This window comes from Falco punctatus (assembly GCF_963210335.1).
Source record: "Falco punctatus genome assembly, chromosome: 1".
NCBI lineage: Eukaryota > Metazoa > Chordata > Aves > Falconiformes > Falconidae > Falco > Falco punctatus.
Genome location: NC_137580.1, coordinates 50667910 through 50695851, shown reverse-complemented (window position 1 = coordinate 50695851; position 27942 = coordinate 50667910). Strand labels below are relative to the sequence as shown.

Below are 27942 nucleotides of genomic sequence, written 5' to 3'. Positions count from 1 at the left end.
CTGTTAAGACAGAATAATACATAAATTTGAGCAAAGCTTCTTTAATACAATGTTTTTGTGTTTTACAGGATACCCCAGCAGCACAGACACCTCAGAAAACTGTACAGTAACTGTTCACCCAAAGGAAATAAGGACTTTCTTTGTATATTTTCATGGTCAATAAAGTTTGACATTATATTTCAGGAGTGAATATATATTAGCTTCCAATTTTTGTTTCAAGATATAAGTGATGATCTTGAAAAAAATTCTACTGCTGTTAATGAAAGAAATAGTCATTTTGGAATAAACTCTAAATTTAATTAAACTGTTGGCCTGAGTTGTGGGTATTTTTGTTGGTTAGTTATTTACAACTCTTTTTTTTTTTTTTTCCTGGAATGTGTTCAATGCAAAAATTACCTTGGTGTTGCAGCGCAAGCATATTGAACATTTCCATGCTTGCTGTGGGTGGTTTTAAAGTGATTGCTTCAATAATGCTATAATTTCCTCCATGTGGAGGCACTGTTCAAGAAGGAAGGAAGCAGAGTGAAAAGGGCTCTCCCAGAGTAGCTATAGTGAAATAGTTACGCTGGAAGAGCTGCACTGGTGGTCACTTCTTCTGTGTAGACAGCCTGTGTATACTAACTGGCTGCATCTCATTCAAATCACTGCAGAAACTGCCACATTCAGTTACTGGATGAGGAAACGTTGTTTCATATTTTCTCTTGGTTGTTTTTCATACTTCGCTATAAATATTTAGTGATATGCCAATGTAACCTGCCCTGCTGCAGTGAAAGCCATTTTCCTGAAACATTAAGCCCAAAGGGGAAGTATACAGCACTGTAACTATCACGCAGTAAAGTGTGATGGCCATTATTTTTCATTTTGTTTTGTGTATTTATTTGGGAAATGAAATGAGTTCAGCTAAGTCATTTTCCTTGCTTGTACCTCTGTTCTTACTCCCTGCTTGGCTATGCCATGTAGTATAATGCGTATACTGCGTAGGTTACACAGTGCTATGATTACAATTCATCTTTTTGTGACTGAAGTGGTATGCACTAATACACTTGCTGGTAGGTTTTAAAAATTGAACTGTATCTTCAGGGGGTAATTTCATGGTCAATCCTGGCCAAGCAGTGAAGGATCCTACAGCTGCTAACTCTGGGTGCTGCTTTCCCAGATCTCGGGTGGATATGTTTCTAGCAGGCTGTGTTGGAAGGAGTTCTACAAAAACCTTCCATATGCAGGATAGTATAAACAGGAATACCTCATTACCAGCTGATTTATCTGGGGGGCTGGGGGGTGGGAGGGGTGAGGGGTGTCTACTTCAATTTGTGGAGACTTTCTGATTAAAAACAAAACAAAACAAAAAACTACCACAGAATATTTTATCTGGAGTTATTTCAGTGCAATTGGCCATCAGGGAATAATTTGCCAGAGTCAAATCTTGTATTGCACCAGAGGCATCTAGGACTGTGGTCTGTCAAAAGCATGGCATTCCTGTTAAAGAAGATGCTGTTGCATATTTTATACGTTCTTTTTCCCGAGAAATCTCAACCTGAGCAAATGGAAGCCTGCAGGCATTTGAATCTCTGTAGAGGGACCCGTTTAGTAATCAACCTTTTTCTTCCTTCACATGTGTCAAGATGGTGAGGAGAAATATTGTGGTACTACATCAAGACTTGATAGAAATCAGGCCACTCTGTACTTAAAGAAAAAAATACATCAGGTGGGACACATGAAAGAAAAGAGGATGGATGGATGTTATAAGCAGAGCTAAAAATCATACATGCATTCAGCATATTTGTGCTAGGTTAAATAAGTTCTGGTTTTAATTTTGGTTGGAGTTAAGGAAGTAGCAGTGGAAGAGCCAGGAGGAGTTAGAAGGGCACTTGGGTGTCTGGGAAAGAGGATGTGACAAGCAGTCAGAGTGAAACTGGTAGAAGTCTGAAATGCAGAATCTTCTGATAGCAACTTATTTTGTCCACAGCTTCTGGCTGAAGACCCTCCAAGATGCTGCTCTTCTGGGTCTTGTCGGTTCATTTTGTCTGGAAAGCCAAATTATATTTGTTCCATCATTCTATGTAATTTTGAGGAATAGAATCACGGATGTCCTCAACAGCTGGTGGAGTCCTATTTGTGTCTCAGGACAAAGAGTGTCACTTCGTAAACTCTGTTTTACTGCCTTCTTTTCCCGTGCCCAGGGCCACTTTTTCATGTTTTCTCTGTGGGCTCTGTGGTCTGCTGGCATCTGGTGTGGCTTGGGTAGCAGAAACGCGAACCCCAGATACAAGGCAGCAAGGAAGCTACTGCCAGCCACTGAAGACACCAGGTTTTGTCCCTGCTTGGCAAATGCAGGGTTGTGGTTGGTACATTGCACCGCCCTTCTCGTTGCCCTGTTCTATTTCAAACACTTCTAGTTGCATCCACATTGCTGAAAAGTACATGTTAGTTATTTGGACTCACAAAAGAAACAATGTTCCCATTAGTTTTTTTTCCTTTCTAGGAAAAGCTAATGCCTAACCTTTATTATACGTTAAACCAGGTGCAAACCTAAATTCAAGCTCAAGGAAATAGATTCATGCTAGCATTTATCTTGAGAAATTCGTGCTGATTAATGTTTTGATGCCAGTACCCTGACCGCTTTTTTTTTTTCCTATTGTGCAAGAAATGCATTGATGCTCTTTTGAAAGGAATTTTTTGCAGATCACTTTCTTTAACCACTTAAGTAAAAAAATCACTTGCACTCTTAAAAATAATTTTTAAATTAATTACAGTATCCACAATTGCCATATTTGTTTTGTCAGTCCATTTGTGCTGTGGAACTGTTTTTCCTACTGAGACATAATTTGTTATTCACAGTTGAAAAGTAAATTAGGCATGCTTTTTCTGTGCTAACGAATAAGTGTGCCAGAAGAGTCCTACAGTTAATATCAAATTTAGGTTTTGGTGGTTTTGTTTGGGTCATAGCTGGACAAAATTAGTAACGTGCATGTGTCATACAGAACATATAGAACACCACTGACAGTCATGAGAAGTTATGAGGTCTGTTACATGGAAGTTAGGTACTGTGTAAAACCCCAAGTGATAGCATGCTTTCCACCTTGTCTTTGAGTCGGAAGAGGGAAAGATTCATCAGTTAAGCACAACAAGACAAATTTCCGTTTTCACCAGAACTTTCTTTTAGCAAGTGTTTGTTATGATTTGGAGATCTTGAAAAGGCAAATCTGACTTAAAACATTTTTTTTTTAAAGAATCTGATAACATGTCCTTGACTTAGTGATTCAGAATTTTGTTTCAAGTTTTAAAATTTCAGATTAATTCCTCATAACAAAGAAATGTAAACAGCTTACGCTCCATCTTCTTATTCCAATGCAGCAGAATTACAAGCTCGCTTGACTACCTTTGGTTTCACACACACTCTCCTCAATGCTGCTGTAGATTAATAAATTTCCCAGCTGACAGTAACACCTCAAAAATGCTGCTGTCTCATTAATACTTGTGTTACAAGCTCTCAAGCAAGTCTGACATATGGGTAAGGAGGAGGGAGGGGGTTTAGGCCCTCTCTTTAAAACTTTCAAATGTATTTTTCGGTATGTCTCCACTGGTGTTCTTTGAATGCCACGGAGAAAAGTTTTGGGAAGACGGATTTGTGCAAAGCATCCAGGAGCCTGGCTATCACTGCCTCTCCAGGAACAGAGCACCTCTGCACTGAGCATCTCCAGCACACGGGTGGGTAAAATTTACACATTTACAGAATCCAAATTCATCGGTGCAGTAGCCAAGGTTAACTAAGATTAAGTTGCAGAAAGAAAAGAAAACTTGAAAGAATCTTTCATCTTTCTGTTGTAGATGTTTTCCTGGCCAACACAGTTGTTGCGTGTGATGCATTTACCCTGGCAGCAAAAGCTGGCTTAAGAAATTTTGTCACCGTGTTTTTCCACCCACTAAGTAGTACCGTGATGAGAATTTGTGGGGTTGTGTTGTCAAACGGTGCAATGAAGTAACCAGGGCTAAAAATAAACCTTTTTCCCAATGCCTTTTCCTGTCTGCTAGTTCATTTTATCTCTTGACAGTAGATGATTTGGATTAGAACCAAAGCATCTTTCAGAGTAAACATAAGCTGCGATCAGCACCATTGAAAAAGCTTCACTTAGTTTCTAGACAAAATACTCTGCAAGCTGGAGCTGCCAGCTGTGTAACTCAATACTAAATGCATGAATGTAGATTTTTAAATACAAGATAAACTATTTTTTCCCTTGAATTTACACATGCATACTTCATTTCTTCTACATCTTTGATTGGTAGTACCAAAAATAACATGAATGCTTAAGTATAAATTATTTGTTTTACATTCCTATGCTTATAATCTTAGTGAAACAAGCCTTAATTAATACACAAGGCACTGGTACTGCATTAATGTAACTGCACCCATAGAGGTGATAGCGAGATGCTTTGCATATTACAGCATAGCATCCTGGATCGCTTCCCACTGATGCTGGGGCCACTGCGAGTGTGATCTTCGAATTCAGCCTTCCCCCATTGCCCCTGCCAATAGAGCTATGCTGCTGTTAAGGCAAAAGTAGGAAAGTACTTTTCACAGGATGGAAGAATTAAGGCAAGATTTCAGCAAGATAACAATGAAATGTGTGATAAGATAGGAGCAAGACTTGGCATCAGTGTAACCTATCCAAAGCTAAAGAGACTTATCTGAAGTCTTTTTGGCTTTCCATAAGATTCATCAGGTTGGCTGAAAAAGGCTGCTGACAAGCGTGTACACAGTAGCTAAAGAAACCTTATCTTCATAAAATGCCTTTAAATGAAGGGTTGCAGAAGTGCAATGGCAAACATTCACATGAGACCACTACAAGTATGGAAAAGCAGTTCTTTATGTCATCAGAAGAGAGGCGAATCTAGTGCTGAAAGGTAACCAGTTAGGACACAATTTAAAATTCAAAGAAATTTTCTGCTTTCAGACAGAATATCTGGGCTCTTAAAACAGACACATCTATGTCTTAAAACATTACATTTGATGGTAATTTCAGAGAGTAGGAAAATTTGGGTTGCATATACATTTCTGTCATCCTCACCACATGAGGGAAGAGGAAGTTAATTACAAATCTGTCATGCTTTCATTTGTTGCTTTGCCGATCTTCAACAAAGACACCCTGATGCAAGTGCTAATAACCTTGCATGATGATCGTAATTTCACTGAAACTTCTTTTAACGATGTGTTTTGGCTGCTTAGGTAAGTGCTGTTTATTTTTGTTCTTTTGTTTGTAGTTAGTCAAGTGTAATTCCTGAGATGGATTTAAAAAAAACTTCTCACAGTGTATCTGCCTCAAATAGGCTTGTGTGTGAGACAAGGATAATGTTAGCTATATTTTCATAATGCTGAAATCAAAATTAAAATGCGTGGGGAATCAGAAAGCCTTTTCATAAATAGATAGTGGTAGAAAAAGTGTAGAGGAACAAATCACACACTTCAACGCAGAAAATGGTGTTAGATGAATACAAGCACTGTTTTTCTTAGCCCTTCAGACTGAAATATTTATTGTGGCAAACACTGAATGTAGAATTTTAAAATGTTGAGGAGGGCAAGATGAAAAGATTAAACAAGTGGAAAAGGATTTTTTCAGTGGTATTTTTCAGAAAGCCAGTAAAGTCACGAGACAGAAATGTAGCATAGCCTATAGCACAACTGTATTTTAAATGACAGACTGGAAGAACAGAAAACCTGAAATTTGTGATCAATTCTTTGATACATGAACAGCTTCTAAGTTGTCATTTACATGCTATATCAACTCTTTCCCTTATTTTTTCTGCTCTTTATATCACCCCGATACTGTCCATATTGTTCTCTGCAAGTTGTTGAGCACTGCACAGTGGGAAAAAATGGAGCTGCGTAACTCCTGTAGGTGTGATAAAGATGTGGCTTTTTCTAAAGGCAAAGGAAAAATATTTATTTGCATAATTCTGATAAAACCAATCAGATGCCATTTTAGGACTAGAGAGGGGCAAAATCATCCCATTACTTACACGTTGGTGTGAAATGTGCCAGAGTTATAAATAGGATAAAATTTGGAAGAAAGTCATGCAGTGATACTCTCATCATGAGTAGATCTTCACTTAATAGTATAAATGTTAGAAAAAAAGAAATTATAATTCTTCATGCAGCATATGAAACTAACGGTCTCAGCAGTCATGGGAATAGATTTTATAGGATTAGCACTTTCATGATGAGCATCCATGTCATTACATTAAAAAAAGTTATCTGATATTCACACAGTAGTTTCACTTCAGAAGAAAATAATTTTGTGCAGTACTGCACAGTATCTGATGTAGATCACTTTGTGTGTGGACAGTGAGTGACGAAGAGATTCGAAGCAGGAAAGAGGAAAAAGTTTTATTTCCTCTGTTACTGTCCATGTCAGCCTTGTCAGGCAACAGACCTGGTGAGTCAACTGTGGTCTGCGTGGCACATTGCGTACTTATTAAATTACAGAGACAAATTTGATGCTATAAACTACTTGTCAGCAAAAACTTAATGAGAGTCGTTTGAGCAGCATTAAAGAACCCACCTTCAAAATGCTGCACATTTGTCACTGATTAGAAGTAGTGCGGGACAAGAACTCCCACGTGGAGACAAAAATGGTAGTGGATTTTCCTTTCATCTTGATAACCTTCCACTATTCACTGATGAATCATTCTGAATGCCTCCTTTTGGTCATTCTTTATCTGGCAGATAAAGTATTTAATATGCTTCAAACTCAACCTCTAGTATAAAAGCTTTTTGTTGAAAATAAAAACTAAGTGTATCAGTGAGTACAAAGAAAATCTTCATTTATTGCACACAAACAATGATGGAGGGTTTTAACACACCAGATTAAACATTTCCTTCAGCCAGAAAGTAATTGCCATTGTTCAGAGGAGAACTGGGGAGTAACTACTCATAGAAATTAATCTCATAATGGTTTTATGGTATTAACATTATTTTAAATACTGTGATTGCAGACATTACAGCTGTAATGTCATCTGTTTGATGTTTTAGCTTTTAAATGTATGTGTATTTCTCCACTAGCTACAGGTCACAATAATTTAACAGTCATCCAAACACCGACGGAAGTACATCTGTCAGTTGGAGACTACACTGAAATTGCCTGTATTTGGGAAAAATCAATTGAGAGGTATAGAGTAAGCTGGTATCTTGTTGACAAAGAGAACATCACCAAAACTCTATCATCAAAAATTTTCTATGTATCCAACATCACCCGTGAAAGCAAGGATATGCTAATGATAAAATCTGCCAATGTGAATGACACTGGATTTTACTACTGTCAGATAATTATTGAAATACCTTTTTGTAAGAAAGTGTATGGAAATGGGACAACAGTGATTGTTGACGAGAAAGGTAAGCTAGCAAGAGTGCTTGCCATTTCATTTGTCTTCATAAAGATGCTTCAGTTTGAACTATTTTATACATTTCTTCCCTCTCCCACATTCCTCCCTCAACGCTGTGGATCTCAGGGTGAATGAGACACAAAGAGGACCTGAACATCTTTGAACGACAAGTGATTTAAGCTCTCTGCTTTAATGTCCCCAGCGTAGTGTTTGTTTTCTTCTATAAGGGTTTGCTAATACGAACGATTAGTTAAGGTTTACAAAAAAAGCTGTGCATCAGGTGTGTATTTCACAATTATAGTGAAAATATGTACAAATATACAAATATTCTCAGAAGGGATTGGGTAGGCTAGATGTGAGACAATGTAGGGAGCAGCTGGAACAGTCACATGGCTGCTCTGTTCAGGGATATGTACCCTTTACTAATCATTTTGGGGGTTTATTACAAGTTCTTAATAAAAAGTGGGAGGTAAATCAGTATGGAAGACAGAGCAGTATGGGCTCTACATTTAAAAGGATTTGTGTCTGTAAACTTGTAACAAAATGTTTTACATAGGCTGTGTCCTCTTATTTTATTATAGTCATATGTTAACCTTTACAGGGGAGCAATTTAAGGTCTGAATTCTGAATTAAGTATTGAAAAGCATTAATACAATGAGCATTCAAGCCATTTTTCAGCAGAAGGGGTGAGGTATGTTTCACCTCAAGACACTATGCTTGACTTCAGGATGCTGATCTCTGCCTCTTTTTCTGCCATTCAACTGTAGAGAAAGTCTAGGGGACTAGCTCTGACATTTTGAAATATTATATTTCATATATTGACTGGTCAAGTCAGAGGAGTAACCTGCCTGTTCATCCGGCACAGTCCATTTGGGCACAGTTTTATACTGGAAGTCCAAAGGGAGGTACAAAAATCATCAAAGATTTAGAAGACATCAGTGTCAGAGAACGAATGAACTAGTGCCCAAAACTGTGGGAAATTAATTTAAAAAGCTGTTAGAGGGTTAAGATAATCTAAGCTTCTGAAATAAGTTAGGTGATCTGATCTCTTACTTGGTCAAGTAGTAATAGCCTTAAAATCCAAGCAGAAAAGACTCACATTAGACACTGCAGGGGGAAAATGTCAAACTGCGGGAGCTATAGGAGGGATTGATGTTACTGTTCATCAGGCATGCATCCCTCAGGGATGGTATAGATGACCTTGCACTTGGGTGAGGAGATGGACTGATTCACTTCTGAATTTTTAATGTTTTATTCTTCTCCACCCCCCACCCCCACCTCGGTGCTGTTCTTCTGTTTTATCTTTGAATAGTACATCACTTTATCTAAAATATGTCATTGCAGAAGCTCACTCATGGAGTGAAAATTTATTAAATTGATTACTGCTTGTGAAAAATCTTTGTCTTTCATAAGGAATCATTTAACTTGGACAGGGAGCTCAGGGAGCTCAAGGACAACTTTAATGAGCAGGTGGTGTTTGTCCTGAGCCCCCCAGATGAACAAGATATGGGCAGGACCATCCAGACACTGAATATCATGTGCAGCTCTGTCCTGAGGGCACCTCCACCATGTTCGGGCGTCTGGCCAACGTCCCTGGTGTGCGTGAACCTTATGAATCATGAGACAGCACATGCCTGCACTTAGCCTAGATGTAAAAGTTTACATACACTAGGTGTGTAAACTATATTTGTTTTTACTGAGTATAAAGGCGGGCAAGCTCTGGGACTGTGCCAGAAGCCTCACCTACGGGTGGACGCACCACGCAGGAATTTTCCCAGTTACTGAGAGCTCCTGGCACCAGCTGCAATGGGGATTCCCAGCCCAAGTGTGGGCCTGGGTGACGTTAAGGTGGTAAATGGTGATGTCTCCTCTTCCTAGTCTCTGTAACACTTTGCGGTAATGATTTGATGCTTCACTTGGGTGGCTCTTTTATCATATTGTGCATAATAACTTGTTTCCTTTTATCATATGGCATGCTGTTTTCCTTTATTATATTGTAATATAACAAACAGCATTTATTCTTATATTTTATTTGGAATTCATTTTTGCTTGGTGTACAGTCAATCAGCAAAACAACTCATTGAAAGGAGATTTGGCAACATGGGCCATCGTTCCTTTTGTAGTAGCAGTGGGAAGCTTGTATCTTTGCTACAAAAAGAAACAGCGCTCAAAACTTTCTGGTGAGTGACAATATTTCCATTAACATTACTCTCTACCTTATACATCTGTTTTGAGATGGCTGAACAACTGCACTTAAGAGGCATCACTAAGAGGAATTTCAGTGTATAACTTTTGCTCACCGGGTCCAGATCTGCTAGGGGCATCTCAAGCTGAGGGCTCAGAGGCACAGCTGCTAGTTTGAGTGTTCTCGCAGCCACTATTATCTGCAGTATTTGTCTTTCCAGAGAGAGTGATCACTGTGGCTGAAGATCTTGACCTGGCTAGGGTATTGAAGTATATAAATTCTGATAATTTTTTAGCAGACTGATAAAGTGAGGAGCCATAACTTAACTCTGCATCAGTGGCTTACTCCTGGTAGTGACACCTGGAAGTGACATCTGAAAGACCCAGCCTTGGGGACTTTATTGTGAGCTATGTTTTTTAAGCTGTGTATTTTTTAAACTAATGATTAATTTTGGGGTGTTTGCAAAATCCTGAAATGAAGAGTGGAAAAAGTCACAAGAAAAAACAGTGAATGGCAAGAGTAAAGGACAAGTATAAATGTAGTGTATCTGCAGGCAGCGAGTGCAGATCCGTGACATATAACATAAGGCAGCCTCTTAAGTAACTGTAGCATGAGCATTATGGTTGCAATGTAAGGCTTACTCAGCTCGGGAGCCGCCGGGGATATAGGTGGAATGTCTATGACTTGAGATGCAATTCAACTTGCAGATTGAAAAAGCGGGGTGGGGAATCGAGACAAGTGAAGTCCCTGAGCTCCTGTTTCAGTCACTGGGGTTGACCCAGGCAAGTGTACACACTGACCTGCTGTAGGTGAGCTGATCAGCTGTCTTGATCAGTGGCACAAGCTTTGAGCAGCTCCCCATAGGAGAAGGAGCATTCGGAAACCAGAAGGCAGCTTATTCCATCTGCAAGCTGAATACCATTCTAGTGCCTGTCAAGACTAGCTATACAAGAGCTCTGCACTCCTCAGTCCAGGGCTTTGTAGGGCTCTGGCAGAGCACCAGTGTGACTCTGGGAGTGAGCAGTAAGCAAGCGGTGACTGTACCTTGGGGTTTGCTAAGGTTCTGCACAGGTTCCTGCGCCAGCGGCAAGGCATCAGGACGCACGGATGCTCAAGGTTGTAGAACATCAAGGGAGAAATGAATGCACCAATGAAGCAGCTGAGGAAAACTCATCATGTAATTCTGCTGAATGGGTAAGTGGTTTATAACAAGACTTTCGCTGTGAGGGAGGGACTCTCAAAATGAGGTACTGGGGAGCACACTGTACTGAAAGCACACAAGCTGCTGTTCCGAGGATGGCATCTTACTACACATGAAAAAGGTTTAAAGAAAAAAAAAATGTTTTATTGCAAAAGAAAACACTCAAAAATAAGAAAAAAGATATTTATGTAGTAGGAAAGTACTGGACTCTGTTGTTATGTTTAATGACACTAAAACTGCCTGGAGAAAGGGGCAGCAAAAAATGGAGAATATCAATATAGAGACTGAGTGAAAGAAGTGTAGAAGTGAAAAATGGCAATAAAGTCCCTTTACATATAGTTTTACACCAAGCTCCAGGGGCTTGGACCAACTTCAGCTCCTAGGGCCATTAGAGCAGGCAACATTTGCTGAGAGCAGGTAGAAGATTTCAGGCAAGCTCCTTTTTCCAGGCAGTTACTCGTCTTTTAATTACATTAAAACATAAAGTGAGCAAGGGAAAGAAGCCCTAACTTAACTCTTGCATAAGCAGGCACAACTTCCATTACAATCAGCTGGACAGGCTTGGAAAAGCCACACAGAGGTGATGTAAAATGCTAAAGTCCACGGCCACAACTGCAGTTACCAAGCTTACAGACTCCTGAATTCACCTTTTAGAGAACCTGGCTTCAGTCTTAAGCTGGTCATATTGGTACTGAAATCATGGTGAGAGAGAATATCAGGGTGCAGATAGTAAAACAGTGATACCTATCTTATATTATTTAGCAGTCATCATTCTAGAAAATGTATAGCAGGGAAAATTCACTTCCCATGATATGTAGCTTCCTACTGAAGCTAAGAGGCTTGCTTTTACAGGAGCTATCATAGCAGAATATTTTAAAAATAAAGGCATGAGATGGTCTGGTCATAGTAATAAAATATTCTAATTACTAGCAATAAATGGATAAATCTTCTACCTATTATTATTTAATGAAGATGTAAGAAAACAAGCTTGATAATGAGAAAACAAGCATCAGAGGTGGTGCAGAGTGAAGAGTTCATTAGCAGACATTAACTGCTCAGGGTCTGTACGGTCGACAAGACTCATCCAAGAGTGTGCGAATACAATTATAGAAAGTCTTTTGTTGTTGCTTTATATTTAGCAGCTGTAGCCACAGTGATGTGTCACGATACAGGTTCCGTGTTTTCTTTCATGTAACAGACATTTTTGCTATATTATTGAAAGCAGAAAACGTGGTTTCATAGTGATATCATTTTAAATGTTAAAGCATAATTGGATCTTATAAATCATTCAGGAGATCCAGTAGATTAGTAAAGCCAGTACATACAATGTGCATGGGCCCTATATTTCAAACAAATTAAACCAGTAGAGATGAGAAAATATTATGTTGTCCCTGGAGCTGCACTTACTGCTTTTCAATTGTGTTGCAAAACATGATCGGCCTAATTATTTTTTTTCTGTTTGTGCAAAATTAATTCTCTAAAAAGTACACAATATATTTTTATGTTGCTTACACTTTCTTTTTTTAAAAAGCTTGTAAATTTGCTGTCCATTCTGGGTAAGTTTGGACACCATTTCTAGAACAGCAAACGTGAAGGTTCTGTGCACCTCTGCAAGGCTGCTCAGTCTCCGGTTTATGTCATTTTTTTTCCAGTTCTTGGGGTTGTGAACGCAATTTTGTGTCACAGAGCTTGAATCAAGGCATGGATTTTATATCCTATGTCAAAACAACAGAGCAATTAGGTCAGATGACGAGACATAGCTCCAAGTATCAAGTTAGCTTAACCTAAGAGTGAACATTGTCATGGCAAAGCTGGCCGCTGTAGCTGTGCATTTACTATATAGCGCTTGTCTCTATCTGGAGATTCATCCCATATTTCTTGAGCTGAGATGCTCAGGGAGTGCTTCCCAGGCAGTTCTGCCAGCTGCAGGGGAATTTAGGCCTTGGAATTCTTGGAGCAGTTGATAATTTTTTCATTGCAAACTTCAGCAGGCTCCATCCCAGATTTAAGCAATGCTGTAGCATTAGTGCAAAATTCCAGCTCATGGAAGCACACAAAAAGCTCTGGTTGTGGGAAAATGCATAGAAGCATGATCCAGATTAGCTGGCCATACCTACCACGGCTGCTGCTTGACATTCAGCCAGCAGGTGCTTCTCTGATCTGAACATCGTTCATTAAAACATAACTAGTAAGCCACCACACTAAAGTGTAAGTGTAAAGACAAAAAGCTACCACTTCGTGACTTCCACCTTTTTATGGTTTATGCCATGTCAGCTTGAGAATTTGACTTTATGTGTCTGTGAGCACAGACCTCTGTGCACATTTCAGGCAGATCTTTAATTCTCAGGTTTTGCTAGAGGACTTATGGGAAGATCCCAAATCCTACATGTGCTTAGGAAATGAAAACAGGATGGTTTCTGCACAGCCTAGAATAACATCTGAATACTGCAGCAGCGTGCTAGTCACTGTGCCAAAAGAGCATCCATCCAGCAGGAACAATGCAATAAAGCTTTTTGGAAATACTGGAGTTAAAAGATTAAGGGGGTAAAAAACTTTGCCATTTCTGATTTCATAGAACCTGGTTTACAGTGGAACTTGGCACCTTTGGTATTCTAAACAAGTACTTTGTGCCTAGTGCTTAACTAAGAGAATTGAATCCAAACATAGGAAGACTTTGCTTTCAATGTTCGTACCGAGACACTCTTTCACTTTGAATTTATAACTCTGTGTCCCATTTTTCTCTCTGTTCCCTCAGGCTCTGCTAGATGTTGTGTCTTGGGTAAAAGTTCATTTTAGATAGACTTTACAGGTAAAAGTTATCTTGACTGGAGTTTTCTTTGCTTCTTAAGGCTGTGTCTACACTTTATGAGTCACTTGATTCTTTTTGGCAATGAATGAAGGGGGAAAGATGACAAATCCACTGCAACTATTGTATCCAATGGAGCAGATGAGCAAACTCCACAGACTAGGACAACTGCAAAGTCTAGAACGGGACGAGGATCCGCCGTCTACTTGTCCTTTTAGTTCTGAATGTCAAACGTCATAAACAAAATATGGCTAAATAACTATAAACCTGAAAACAATACGATAATTTGCTGCTGAAAGATGGATTATGTGAGTTTCCAGTCAGAAGTATGTCAGCGGGACAATACACAAGAAAAAAAGGTTGGTTTCAAGCAGCTGTTGAATGTTTTGTCCCTAACAAAACACTGTAAGGAGTCCATGGATTGGGAGGGTATGTCATTTTAGATGACTGTCTTCAACTCTTCCCCCCATATCCAGAAATAATAGAAGATGTTTTATCATACTTTGAAAAATCTTCTGGACTGAACAACATTCTCCAGCAAAAGCATTTCTTCAGGTAGCCCATGCATAAATAGCAGAAGGTACAGAAAAAATGTACATGGTGGTAATAATCATTTGACCAAACAGACAGTACTACACACAGCGTGGAGCCTGATCGCTGAAACCATCGTCAGTGCTACCCACATCATAGCCAGAGCGGTATGCCACGAAGGATTATGATCCTGTGGAAAGGGACTGTTAGCATTAATTCATTCACACACTTGGAAAATCTTCCAGAGGAAGTAGTCTCCTATGCACAATGAAATACTAGGTTTAAATTAAGCAATATATATTATTATTATGTAGAATTATTGTCTAACTGGTGGAGGAGGGGTTGCTTGGAGGAGATGGGAGTGGGGTTTTTTGTTGTTGTTTTTTTGTTTTGTTTTGTTTTGTTTTTTGCCAGCTCTAAAATTTTTTAAAAAATCAAAACTGAAGAAAAATCAGAACTGAAAATGTAAGGAAAACCTGGCTTCCAAGGTCTGAACAGAGGTGAAGAGTATTGACAGCAAAGCTGATGGCAGTTGTCCCAGGGCTGCTGAATACTAAAAGCAGCTATCTGAAATGTGAATGTGTTTATGTACCAGGGTTATTTCGCCTTCTGTTATTTTTTTCAGAGGTTAGATCATCTTGCCAGCACTGCAGGGAGAAACGACTTCACTGCTGGAGAGGTTTGTTAGAGCTTGTACCTGGGCAGTGCCAAAGGTGCAGAACAGTTTTCCCAGGGACCTTAAGAACAGTTTGTGTGGTCTAAATGTGAATGGCTTGCTACTCAGTACGCTGTAATGAAATCTTTGTGGCCATACAGCATGGTTCATGGTCTGGCTCTCTGTGCTATAGTGACTGCAGTTCACCAAGCTACCTCTCAAATTGCCATAGCTCGGCCATGGCTCGCTCTTTGGTGTGCATCCTCTTTCCTGGGCTGTTCTGCAACCTGCCCTGAATGCCCTTCTGCAGTGACTATACTGCTGTCCAAAATATGCTATAATCACTGCACTGTGAATATACCTTGTATAAGAGAAACTATTTGTTATGGTACATCTCATGGTATTTACGTATAAATTGAATAAAGCAAGAAGATTTTCTTTTCTTCCTTTTGAAGTTCAGTTACTTTAAAATCTTTGGTGGCTTTTATCCTGAAACTCATTATTACAGACGTGTTTCCTTTACTGCACGGTGAAACACTGTCATGTGCCATGTTGCTCTGAGGCTCACAAACAGGACCCTCAATTTCCACAAACCCTGTAACTTTGTCCCCTACACAAGAAAGTCATGACTGATAAAAGGGATGGTGGCCTTCAGGCCATGTCCCTGATCAAGGAAGCACTCAGTTATGCAGCAGAGCTGTAAGTGGGTGCAGTAAAATCTTGGTTTTTCCATATATTTCTGGTTACTTTTCTATTTAATCACGATGAGGAGATGTACAGTATTCAGGGAATTGTTAAAGGAAACCACTAAATTAAGAGATGCCACCAAACCACAGTTTCATAGTCTCCCAATCATATTTTCATTTCAACACTATTAAGACATTGTTGATTCAATGTGGTTCCTACCAGCAAAGAATGCTGCCTCATTAACCGCTGCTCATATTTTGTATGTTAACACGGCCATTTCTAATATCTGGCAGTTGGAGACCACCACATTTATCATGACCTATTTTTATGTATGGCTGGCAGTGGCTATGAGCCAGCAGGGTATTTTCAGAGCTCCTTGGCTGCCCTACTCGGTCAACAAGAGTTTGACACCCATACATCATGCGCATTATCTTCTGTACTTCTGTACCACTTGGATAGCAATAAACCCTTCTGTTTTGCCTTCTTCACGGTTGTTTTGATAGCTTTAAAACAAAAAAAAAAAAGCTCTGTAATTAACCTCAGGATATATTCTACCGTCCAGTATGATCTCAGTTTTAACTGTCCATTTCACTGTTCAGTATATAATGAAGCCCATCCACCTAACGACAGAACTTAAAGAGAATCCTGGGCCTTTGCTTTTAGCCAGTTTTGGTCGTTATTCCCTCTTCAACAGGCTGCTGCAAAGTGATGCTTCCACTTTGGTTTGGGGTTCAAAGTCCTGTGTTAAGCACAGGCTAGAACACACTAATTTAAGAGCAAGGCTGGCACAATGTACTCTAAAGCCTCGTATGTGTTCTGCCTTACTTTCAATGTCTCATCAATGTACTTGGCTTAGTCATAGTCCTACAGATGAGGCTCGTCCTCTGTTCCTGTCACAACCCTGGTTTGGAGAGCTGGTGTAGTCAGCTTGAGACTACACCCCTGAACTCTCACGCTTCCTTACCTATTGCGCAATCGTCCAAGGACATACAGCTGAATTAATCTACCTAGCACTTAGGCAGCTAGTCTTAGCAACTGGGTATGGATTATTTCAGTCTAATTTGAACCACAGTCTTTTTCAAAGCCCTGGATTGGGGTACTTTCCTCTCATAGTATCTGTAGAAGAAGAGTGTGGAGCAGGTATTCCTGGCTCCATTACATCAAGGATCCTCAGTAGCAGGCAGGATGATGAGGTGTCCCAACCAACGTATTAGTAAAATAGTCATGTTTATGTGTGATGCTATGACTAATGTGTTTGTGCCTGATAACGGTGCTGTCAGAACAGCAATGACGTTGTCATGGTTTAACCCCAGCCAGCAGCTCAGCCCCACACAGCCGCTCACTCACTCCCCACCCCAAGTGCGATGGGGGAGAGAATCAGAAAGGTAAAAATAAGAAAACTCATGGGTTGAGATAAAGACAATTTAACAGGTAAAGCAAAAGCCATGCATGCAAGTAAAGCAAAGCAAGGGATTCATTCACCACTTGCCTTGGGCAGGCAGGTTCAGCCACCCCGAGGAGAGCAGGGCTGCAGCACGGGTAATGGTTACCTCAGAAGACAAACACCATCAATCCAAACATCTCTCCCTTCCTCCTTCATCCCCCAGCTTTATCTGCTGAGCATGGCGTCCCATGGGATGGGATATCTCTTGGGTCAGGCATGGCCAGCTGTCCTGGCTGTTTCCCCTCCCAACTCCTTGTGTCCCCCAGCTCACTCGCTGGTGAGGTGGGGTGAGGAGCAGAAAAGGGCTCGGCTCTGTGTGAGCACTGCTCAGCAGCAACTAAAACATCCCCATGTTACCAGCACTGTTTCCAGCACAAACCCAAAACATCGCCCCATTCTAGCTATTATGAAGAAAATTAACTTTACCTCAGCCCAAACCAGCACAGATGCTAACTTTGTTGACTAAAATTTGCTTGAAACCTTGTTTTATTTAAAGTGGTTTCTCTGTACTGCTGACATCAAGAACCACTGCAAAACCGCCACTATTCTCAAAAACTCAGCAGCTACAGCCTAGGCTTAAATTGACTTCAGGACGTCTTCCTTCGACTAGTTAAGAGCACTCTCAATTTAAAAACACTCCTCCACCAGGCAGGTGCAACGCTGGATACAGACTGTGCCTGCAGAAAAAGTTTGAAAACAAACAGGATGGGTTTTGTCTGGATTGTAATTCTTGCCTAGTTCCTAGCATTGCTTGGGAAATAAAAGTTGAAATCAATACTTCGTCTGAGCTAAAATGTTTTAACCCATTTCTCTATTAAAGACTTCTCTATTAAAGATCTTCAAATAGATCCCAAATTTACAGAAAAAATACCACCTGAGGGGCAATGGTTGTGTGTCTCAGGGTCCACAAGGTCCATGTTTCCACCAGCCTAAGCCGGGTGCTATGTTGGTTTTATTCTGCCTTGATGAACTGGGCTTTCAAACCCAAATGCAATTTTGTGTGCTGCATCTATTTCACCATTAGACTCCAAATCAAGATATATTGCCACATCCTCTATAAATAACAGCAGAAATAAACCAGAGAGTAAATCTGTAAGATGATCAGAACTTCTTTTTGCCATCGTGCTTGTCTTGAGTAGTTATAACGAAGGCAGTTGTAAAGGGATTTTTCATTATTATTTCTTTCAGTAAGCAGTCTTGTTTCAGTATTCTGTAAACAGAAAAAGGCAAATACAACTGACAAATGATTATGTCGATCAAAAGAGCACTAACCAATTTCTCTGACCAAAAGAAAGGGCTGGTGAGCATGTATAGATGCTTCTCATTTTGTGCATAATATGACATACTGAGGTGGGAGGAAGGATTTTGCTGAACTACCATGTTCTAACAATGAGGCTTTGGCTAAGTTGCTGTGGTGTGGTGCTGAGCACTGGTGGATTTTATTGACTGACAGGATGTGACAAGAATTAATTCCTTGTCCTTTTTGCAGAGTAGAGCCAGTTGGCAGGGCTTGGCAACACCTTATACAGCCAGAGCTGCTCTTATCGAAGTTACTTCATAACTTTGTCTCAGGAAGCAGTCAGCTCCACAGAGGTAGCAAAGAGTAAAAAGGGTAAGGCAGAGGGGGAGTAAGCACAGCACCTGTGCTAAGTATTATTAGTGGACTAAGACAGAGGTTAGAGATATAAGTAAGCAACATAAGGGTTCAAAATAATAACAAAGAATTGGATCTGCCTGGTACAGCTGCTCTGAAATGCTCTGTTATCTGCTGATGCACTTGTCCTAAACTTAAATGACCAGCTTCATGAGCCGGGAATGCTGCATCAGTGCACTGCCTGGCCCAACACTACTGTGTCCTAATCACGGTTAGGGCTTCTGATACTGCTGTGGAAATAAATCACGAAAGCAAACAATAGGTATTGCTCCCTTTCTTACTTTGTAGCTTTTAATTCTGGAAAGAGGAAAAAAAAATCACCTCTAACTAAGGCACCAGGAAAAGACCAGGTAGTAAGGTGACGAACACTCCAGAAATACCAGTGGGTTGATTGGATTTTCTCAGATAGAATAACTCTCAGTTTAGCAGCTGTACAATATTACAATTTGTTGTTTTCTGTTTCTTTTTAAATACAGACTAATCTTACCCTAAAGACCCTGGGTCTAATCTAAACAGGGACTGGTATCACAGAAGAAAGGAAATGGAAAGAGTAGCTACCATTTCATTCGAGCTCTGTGGGGGGAAAAACAAGCCGGTTGCCTCTGGGTAGAAACAATAACAACCGGTTTCTCATCTTGCCCTCAGATCTGCAGCGTGGTAGCAAAGTTAGGTGAGTGTGGGGACCTCAGACAGATGCAAGCCATCTCCACAGCACCATCACCAGTGAATGCCACACCAATGGCTACTCTATTAAATACACCCGGTAAAGTCCACCTAGATAGATTTAAACATACTTAAAAGACATGTTTTGGCCAAAATAATACAACTCCTTTATTTATATCCATGACTGCATTTCCTCAACACACTCAAGCATCCTCTGGCTTTAGGTGCAAGTCCGTTCATGGTTGGGACCCTCCCTGTGAGTCAAGGACCCTCCCAGTCCTGTGCAGGTCATTTTTTATTTCCCTGTTTGTTGAAGACTTCCTCTTTTTCTGAGAAGTGAAACCTGAAGTTAAATGGTCTGTTACAAAAGCATGCTCTGGTTCCCATTTCCCACCCCATCTTTTGGTATTTCTGAGCCCAGTGCACTCATTTGCTGCCCTAAGGACAGAATATCAGTGCCTGCCTTCTGAAGAAGCCCGTCTTCTTGTCGCTTGCACTGTGCCCCACTGTTACTTTCTGGATCAAATTGCCTTGTAAATCTTCCTGACCATGTATATGGGTATCACCTCACTTTACACATAATTCTGTGATGGCAGGTCAGCTCTTCTCATTTCTTCAAAATATGCATAAACTACTATTTTAAAATGAAAAAAAAAAAAAAAAATATGGGGGGATGCAAAGGTTTTTTCTTGCTGGGTTGCCTGCATGGACACTCCATATGAAACAACTTTCTCTTAGGGATTCCTCCCTTCTGAGAAAATGTTTTTGTACAATAAAGGAAAAGGGATTATTGCTTAGTTCGTGAGAACTTAACACGGCCAAAATATTCCTTTTTGCATACAAAGGTCTTTTGAAAGCTTTCTTGGAATTGGCTCAATCAATCATTCTTGCATATCATTACATCTCTCAAACAAATAGAACTTCCCTTAAAAGGTTCACTTAATCTGTTTTGAAGTTTACAAAACAACCATACTCTCTCACAGCTCGTTTCCTTTTTTTCCTTTTCCTTTTTATTATTTTCTTTTCTTTTTCTTTTTTCCTTTGTCCTTTTTTCTTCGTCCTTTTCCCCTGTTCTTTCCAACCATGCCACAGAACAACTTTTTATGGTGCTGACCCCAGCTCAGCAGGACTGGCTTATATCTAAGTAGGATTTTACAAGCATTAAGGTAGAGCAATTGACAGCTGGGCTGCTTGTGCAAGACTGGCTGAGGAATCACGGTACTTAAACATCATGACTACAGCACTTAACTGGACAATATTCAGTTACCTTAGGGTGTGAGCTCTCTTTCTATCATTACAATAATTAAAAAAATATAATAAAATAGTCCTGTAAGCTTTAACGTCATAAACCTTCAAACTGAAGTATAAAACCCCTGTAAAGACTAGCATCCAGGAAATTATTCAATCGAGGATTGAAAACCAGACAGAAATATTTACATTGCAAATATTAATTTATTGGCTGTAATATATTCATTGGTTTTACGGTCTAATCTGGCTATGTCTAGTGTGCTAATAAATGTGTTTGAGTAGAGTCAATACATGATGATGAAAGTCTGTTTCCCATGGCACAGCTTTGCCAGAGAAGGGTGCTGTCACCCCAACTCTCGGCTCAGAAAGTCACGCAGCCGCTTAGCTGACCTTGGCCCTCTCCCTTGTAGCTGCTTTTAAAGCATACTTAGACAGTATGTGAGCTTATCAATGACATTTGTGAAATACATTTTATGGATATTTTGAGAAGTAATTGATAACAAAATCATGAATACCTATAAATTTATAACTAGCAGAACCTATACAGTGTGTCACTGAACATGACACAGTGCTTGTACTACTCCTGTCTATGCCTCATCAGTGCCTGTTTAGTCTAATCTTTCTGTGTTTTGCAAAAGAATGTAGTAATGGTGTCATTTAATCACTAAACGTAAATAAATTTACCATGCATTGCAGAAATGAAATGACCTTTATAAACTGTTAATCAGACTCAGAGCAAGTTTTTAGAAGCAGTGCAAAGGAAAACATTGCTCTTCCTAAAGTGTGTTGATACTTAAACTTCAACAAACAACCCAGGACACTGGAAAATTTGAGGGTTTTGATAATTTTATCTCTGTGTGGAACATGCAATGCTTGTTTATGGTTCAGAGGTTACCCTCTTGTTAAAAGAAAAATAAAATGCTTTTCACACTGCTGCCAAGATACAACTTAAGAACAACAGCAAATTCATTATTTCAGGTTGTGTTTTCTTCCTCCTGTGCTTCTTCCATTCAGATACATAAGAGATTTGTGGAAACTGTCAAAAGGTCCTTCTCAGGAAACTTCCTGTACCTTTTGGAATAAGCTGTAAGGAGTGATAAGAAGTTTACCATTTCAGCTATCCCATTCAGCTGGCTGTGACACATCAGGCTCTTCAGAGCAGAGCTGATAAATGTATTTATTCAGACTTTTCCAAAGCAGACCCTGCTGCAAAGAGCACAGGATAAAATTTATTCTCTAAGAGAAAATCAGCACAAGGTCACACAAATCTCATGTAAGCCTGAACATCTGGCCAAATGCCACAAAATTTGATTACATCTGAATGGTTTTTGAGAATTACGTATGTGACAGTCCACATTTGTATCACATAAATATTTTAAACTTTTGGCCCAAGTTAGGAACAACAAGACCTAATTCTGTATAAACCCTCAGTAAATACGCACCCAAGCTGTTGCCTATACCATGCTTGGAAGAAAGAAACCTGAAAGAAGCAAATAATGGATCTTGTTTACATTAAAAGAATAATATAAAATTTAAACAAGCCCACAGAAAATGGCTTGTCTCACCGGGGAGATGGACAGATGTGTTGGCATCAAAACACTGCTTGCTTTCCTGTGTGTGCCTCCTATTTGTACTCTGCTTTGGTTTTGCAAACACTCGTAATAATAGTCCATGCCTTGTGCAGAGAACTGCTATTTTTAATGAAACACAAATCGTAAGAAAATATTTAGACAATACAGAAAGTGTGAATTGCAAAGTCTGAGCAGCACTGATGCATGTGCACATGCATGAATACAAATATGACACATTAACACACAAAAAAGAAAAAAAGTGACAGTGTACCATGGTGACCTTAACAGTTTGTGGAAGTTCAACCCCCGTTTATTTTGTGTTTTAATACTTTTGAAGCTGTCTTCTCAAAAACTGCGTGTCACCTGAGCTTGCAGAGGAAAATAGGTCAAGAATGAGGGCACCTTTTCTGCCAGGTTGATGGCAAAGGTGTGGGCATACTGATACATTCTGTTGGCTGAAGCTGATGATCTACCCCTCTGCCTTTTCGGGGCACTGGTTTTTCCATCTGTATAACTAATACCAACATCTATGATTCAAAGTCATGAAAATGCTTGAAGTATACGTTTTACTTTGTTAAATTTTTCTTTAGAGGGAAGAAGTGATTTTTCTTTAACGGTCATGTTTAATATTCATGTTACAGCTATATGCCGGAAGAGGGCAAAGAAAAGTTCCTGGCACTTGACACGCCAGCAACTGCTATTGTGTGTGTATGCAAACACCAGATGTTGTCCTTAGCTAACAAGGGCGAGTTGTTTGCTCTTTTCTTATTCCTTCTTCTGAAGTAACCCCACAGGTTTCCACATATTCTTTAATGCAAAAACTTCAAAATTTAATTAAAATCCTTATCCACTTCATGCACATCAGTGGCGATTATACCATGGGGTTAAAGTCACAGGAAGAAATAGTGCTTATGAACTGTTTAAATAAAGTGTACAGCCTTAGCTGTTGCCATGATTTTCTGGGAAATGCAAAGTCCCGTGTTGGAGAATGTAAGATGGAAAATCATGGGTGTTTTGTTTCAGAAAAGTACTAGTTTTCCGTGTACTTGTGATGTGTAGTCTTGCTCTGACATGTTGTAGATGTTACAGGACAGATTTTGCCTGGGGAACAGGCAGCTACAGACATCCGGGAGAAAGAAGTTTAATTTGAAAAATTTTTCTCAATTAAAAACAATTTTTTGCTAACCTGTCTACAGCATAACATGAGTGGAAGCATCTTCAAGCATGCAGAGCTATGTCCAAAAACATCCAAACGCAGGTTTAATTTTGGGAATCTGTAGTCAGGGTCTTCTACAGAGAACACATCACCCTGGGGTCCACCAGGATTATTCATGCATGATGCCCTAGTTTTGATAGGTTCCCCCAAAGAATTTGTTAGACTGTGTCTGCTCTGAAGACTCTAGTGTAGATGTAACTCACCTTAAGTGAGCTCCTCCAGGTGTAGGGTAGCCCCCAAGTTACCCTGCTGCTTGGCCAGAAATTTTGACTTGTTCAAAAGTTAGCATAGCTGTAGCTGATCAGCTTCCACCACCTGAGCTAACACTGTCCATGTACGGCTCAGCTCCCTGCACAGACCCTCAGGCAGCTCTCTTGTGAGTAAGTGTGGGTCCCAGTGTCCCTGGTGTTTTAATGGTGAGGGACCACAGTTTTCAAGCAAATCACAAAGTTCATCAACAGCCACAGAGGACCACAGGATTTCAAAGTGACCTTTTGGTTTCAGCACAGCCCATTTTATTGCACGGTTTGATGCTGCGTAGGGTCGATAACAATTTATTTCACTGCAGATCAAGGTGGACTTTGCTACTGGCTGTTTGCTCGAGCTATCAGATTTATTCCATCAGATATCCCCACCTGAGCAAGTTCTTTGTGTAGCAGATCTGCAAGGCTTGCTTTACCAGCCCTGGAGAGAAGCTGGTTTATCAGACCTGTTTCAGATATCCACTATGGAGGGAGTGCAAACCCAGGGGGACTAAGCCCTCTGCACGGCAGACCTCTACTTTTCATACAGTGAGTTTCAACCCCAGTGTGTGCTAGTGAGCCATCTGGTCTGCAACAAGGTCCTCTGCACGGCAGAGAGGGCAGTCTGTGCCTGCTCTGGGCTCAGCACAGGCAGCACCACGCAGAGCCCCTGCGGCAGTGAGGAAGGAGATGTTTCCCTTCCTCCTGAGCAAGCTAGCAGATACTCTCCTGAAGCTGGGCTACCCACTCCCTGCTCAGATGGGGATATCTGAAGGAACAAATCTGCTTCTTGAGCAAACAGCCAGTACCAAAATCTGATTTTCGTTGGGCACACTGTGTATCTTGAAGGAGAGGCTGTTTTCTACTGGTGAGCAACTGGTTCTACCAGCCACACCAGAGTGATAAAGCTTGAGTTTTGAATAGCTGTCAGCACAGAGGCATGTACTCCAAGCAGTGCTCAGATACGGATGTTTGCTAAGGCATAACTGTCCCTCTGGTGTGCAACCATTGATTGGATGGACAGTTGCATAAAGGATCCCAGAATAAGACCAGTCACCATCCTCTGAGAGAGCCCTGAGGCTGTTACTGTTCAGAAGAAAGCCAGACTCCAGCAGCAACATGTCTCAGCTGGAAACCGCGATGGGAATGACCATTGCTGTCTTTGACAAATATGCAAAGGCTGATGGCAACAGGCAAACCCTCACCAAAGCAGAACTAAAGATGCTTCTGGAAAAAGAGCTCCCAAACTTCCTCTCGGTAAGAGAACAGCACGGTATCGTTTCTGTGTAGCTGATGTAAGGGCTGCCTGCAGATACAGCTTTTAGTGCATTATAGGGGAAATTACATCTGGAAATACGCAACTGTGTGTAGAAAAAAAATGAATAAAAAAGCCTTTGCGTATGCTGTGTGAAACTGATTCTAATATTCAGGGCCATTCCCTGTTCAGCACACTCATCGGTCGAGTTTTCAGGACAATGGCTTTGAAATAGACTGGGTTTCACCTTCAGAATTCACCTACTTCAGTTTATCCCTAGATTTATCAGCTCACATCATGTCACAACTGCTGTGAAGGTAGTTGTGTTGTTGCCAATTGAAGATCTTGATTGCAAATAATTATACACTTACTTTCTCTAGGAATTTAAACTACATACTCAGTATGCTCATCAGATTTACACATAAATGAGAAAAACAGATGAACTCAGTATGAACAGTTTTGCATTTGTCTTTAATACTAAAAGAAAGACCTGAAAAAGTATTTTACAACATAGATTTGTATGTGATCATCAGGTGCATTTAAGTAGGTTATATATATATAAACAGTAACTCTTAGCAGGTCTTCAAAATGCTTAACATCTTACAGTAAATACTCCAGTGTTTAGCTGCCTGGGAGACAAAACGCTTTTCATTTTCAATTTTTTTTATCTGCTTCCCTTCACTAAAAATCCAGAAAACACCTTTAAATGTCTTGTTCTTTCCACACAGGAGCAATGTTTATCTAGATGTACAGCTATTGTTCTTAAATGCAAAAGGCTAGAACCAAATGTTCCAAATGTGGCTACCACTTTTTGTATCCCGGATAATTCAATTTTTTAACAACCATTTCAGGGCACTTGATACAAATAAATATGTTTCTATGCAAGCTATATGAAATCACTGTTTGAAACCCACGCCTACTGGGTTTACAGTTCAGAAATGAAACGCAGATGCAATACTCAGAATGAGAACCTGGATGGATCTGGGGGAATAGAGGAAAATATCTCTGAAAAAAACTCTGTAAAACACATTAGTGGTTGTGACCCAACAGCACCACAGCAAGCATCCTGTTCCTCCTGACCATGGAGATGTGTGTTACCTATAGGAAACACCCACAACTAAACCTCAGTTCTCAGGGCACATGGAAATCCCCCAGAAGCTTGACATTTGGTCTATGTAAGGCTGGGGAGCCATTGTGCTAGACAGCGGCCAAATGGGACGATGCGCTAAAGTTCATTTCTGACTACGTTTACTGGCCAGGCACCACCTTTTCCAGTTCCCCACATTGGCTCTACTTCTCTTCCGAAACTGCTGGGAAAACTCGAATTTTCTAGGAAGATAATTAGCTGCATGTCCTCTTATGTTCTAATCTCCGTCTCTTTCCCATTTTACCTATTCTAAAAAGAAAAAAATAAACAAAACCCCAAAAGCACAAAATAACAATTTATGCCATTACTTGAATTTAAACCAAAAATGTCCTGACTTGCAGACTAATAACCGCAAGAAAGAAACTGAGAACATTAGTCTGATTTCAGAAAAAAAGTTTAATCTGCCTATTCCTAACATTTATATTGATATTTTTTTATTTGTAACAATGTTCTGGGAAACAGAGTCTTTCAAATACTCATGTATATTTCTGGCCTTAAAATTGGTTATTGCTGACACAGCTCACAACTATCTGGAAAGGGCCTGAATCAGTTAGAGGCAGGAATAAATCCATACCACAGGACTGAAGGACTGGACTCAGTTATAAAGAGTTCCCAAAAAATAATTCCCAAGTGTGCATTTCAGAAGTAATTCAGAGGCTAAAACTAGTTCATCTGTTTCACTAAATAATTTTAAATATTTGCTTAAAAAATTAAAAAGGATTGTAATTTGCAAAGTGAAAAGGAACAAAACCTTCCAGACATATTCATCACTCAAATCTAGGGAACTGGTTCAATTTTTAGTGATTTTAAACGTGCCTGTATTTAAAGTGAAACATGAAATCACAGAATGAGATATTTAATTAGAACATGATCAAGAAGTGCTTTCAGATTTCAATTAAGGTAGTAATTACTGTAAATGTGTGGAAATTTTTCAAAAGTTTATACAATGCCTATCTCATATAATACCAGATTTATTTTTTGTTTAGAGTCAACAAAATCCACAGGGATGTTTCCTATATTGGATAAGTCTCTACTGCCATCACCTGCTTATTTTTAAAACTGCGTTTTCTAAAATCACTGGAGATAATCAGTGCCAGGACTCCAGCCAGAAAGCCCTCCTGTAAGCTACTTTAGAGAAAACCTACTTTTTCATATATATTTTTTGACAAAAAAAAATTTTAAAAACTATTTTTACTTGGATGGTGCCTTGCTTAGCATCAGTATCGAGTTGTACTGGTTCATTCAGTCCATCAGAATTATGACAACTTAGAAAGATAGTTCTGCTATTTTGCGCTGCCGTAACTGAAGCTTAGCATCATGCTTGCTTCAGGAGCTGCCTCCCCAGATGTTGGCTCCTGCGAGCAGCTTGTGCTGGGCACCGAGGCCAGAGGCAGCTCTGAAAGCACTTTTGAGGCTGTTTGCATCTTTGCTGGGGTGGCGGTATTTAATGAAGCTTAAATTTGACATTTGCTCCAGGAAAGCATTGCTTTGCAAAACTGCAAACTGCCCAAGCTCCAGCCGAGCCTTTCCGAAGGAGCAGATGGGGAATGCGTGGCATTCAGCTCAGCTGGGTGATGTCCTCAGGGCTTCGCATTACACAGCTATAATTATGACACGTTGTTTTAAACTTAGAAAACATGCCTTTCCATGCCGGTGCATGACCACAGCTCTCACGTGTAATAAACCCAGAAGCACATGCTTTCGGGGCCGGGGTCTGCTGTGCTCACTGCCGCTGTGCAGGTGGTGGGCAGATGTGGGTCTGCGCCCATGCCATGAGGATGCTGGGACTCATCCCTGGTCCTGCTGTCACCCAGAGCCCCCAGCCTGGGCCTGAGGCCAGCAGCAGCATGAGTACCCATGGGAAGGGTGTGTTTTCCAGGCAGCTGGAGAAGGAAACAGGTAGCTCCCACCGAGATGGGGAGGTGGAGGTACAGCAGCCCCACGTCCCACACTGGGCGCTGAGCAGTTGTCTCAGCCAAATACAGTTCGAAGGAACTCATGGCTTGATACCCAGCGATTTTAATGCATAAAGCATGCAAAGAGAAGAAAAAAACCCAAAA

The 27942-nt window shown here is 40.3% G+C and overlaps 1 protein-coding gene across 2 annotated transcripts in view; it reads left to right on the top strand.

The window, feature by feature from the left end:
• The window catches only part of MAN2B2 (mannosidase alpha class 2B member 2), a 46190-nt gene extending 30989 nt beyond the window's left edge, over positions 1 to 15201 (top strand). The window contains exons 19-23 of one of the 2 annotated variants that reach the window (XM_080373414.1): positions 69 to 5224; positions 7058 to 7387; positions 9438 to 9557; positions 10623 to 10756; positions 13613 to 15201. In XM_080373414.1, the coding sequence (XP_080229540.1) occupies positions 69 to 163 (95 nt within the window). In that variant the 3' untranslated portion in view covers positions 164 to 5224; positions 7058 to 7387; positions 9438 to 9557; positions 10623 to 10756; positions 13613 to 15201. The remainder of the gene's footprint in view (positions 1 to 68; positions 5225 to 7057; positions 7388 to 9437; positions 9558 to 10622; positions 10757 to 13612) is intronic. The other variant, XM_080373415.1, reaches the window with a different exon arrangement.
• Positions 15202 to 27942: the final 12741 nt, after the last annotated feature.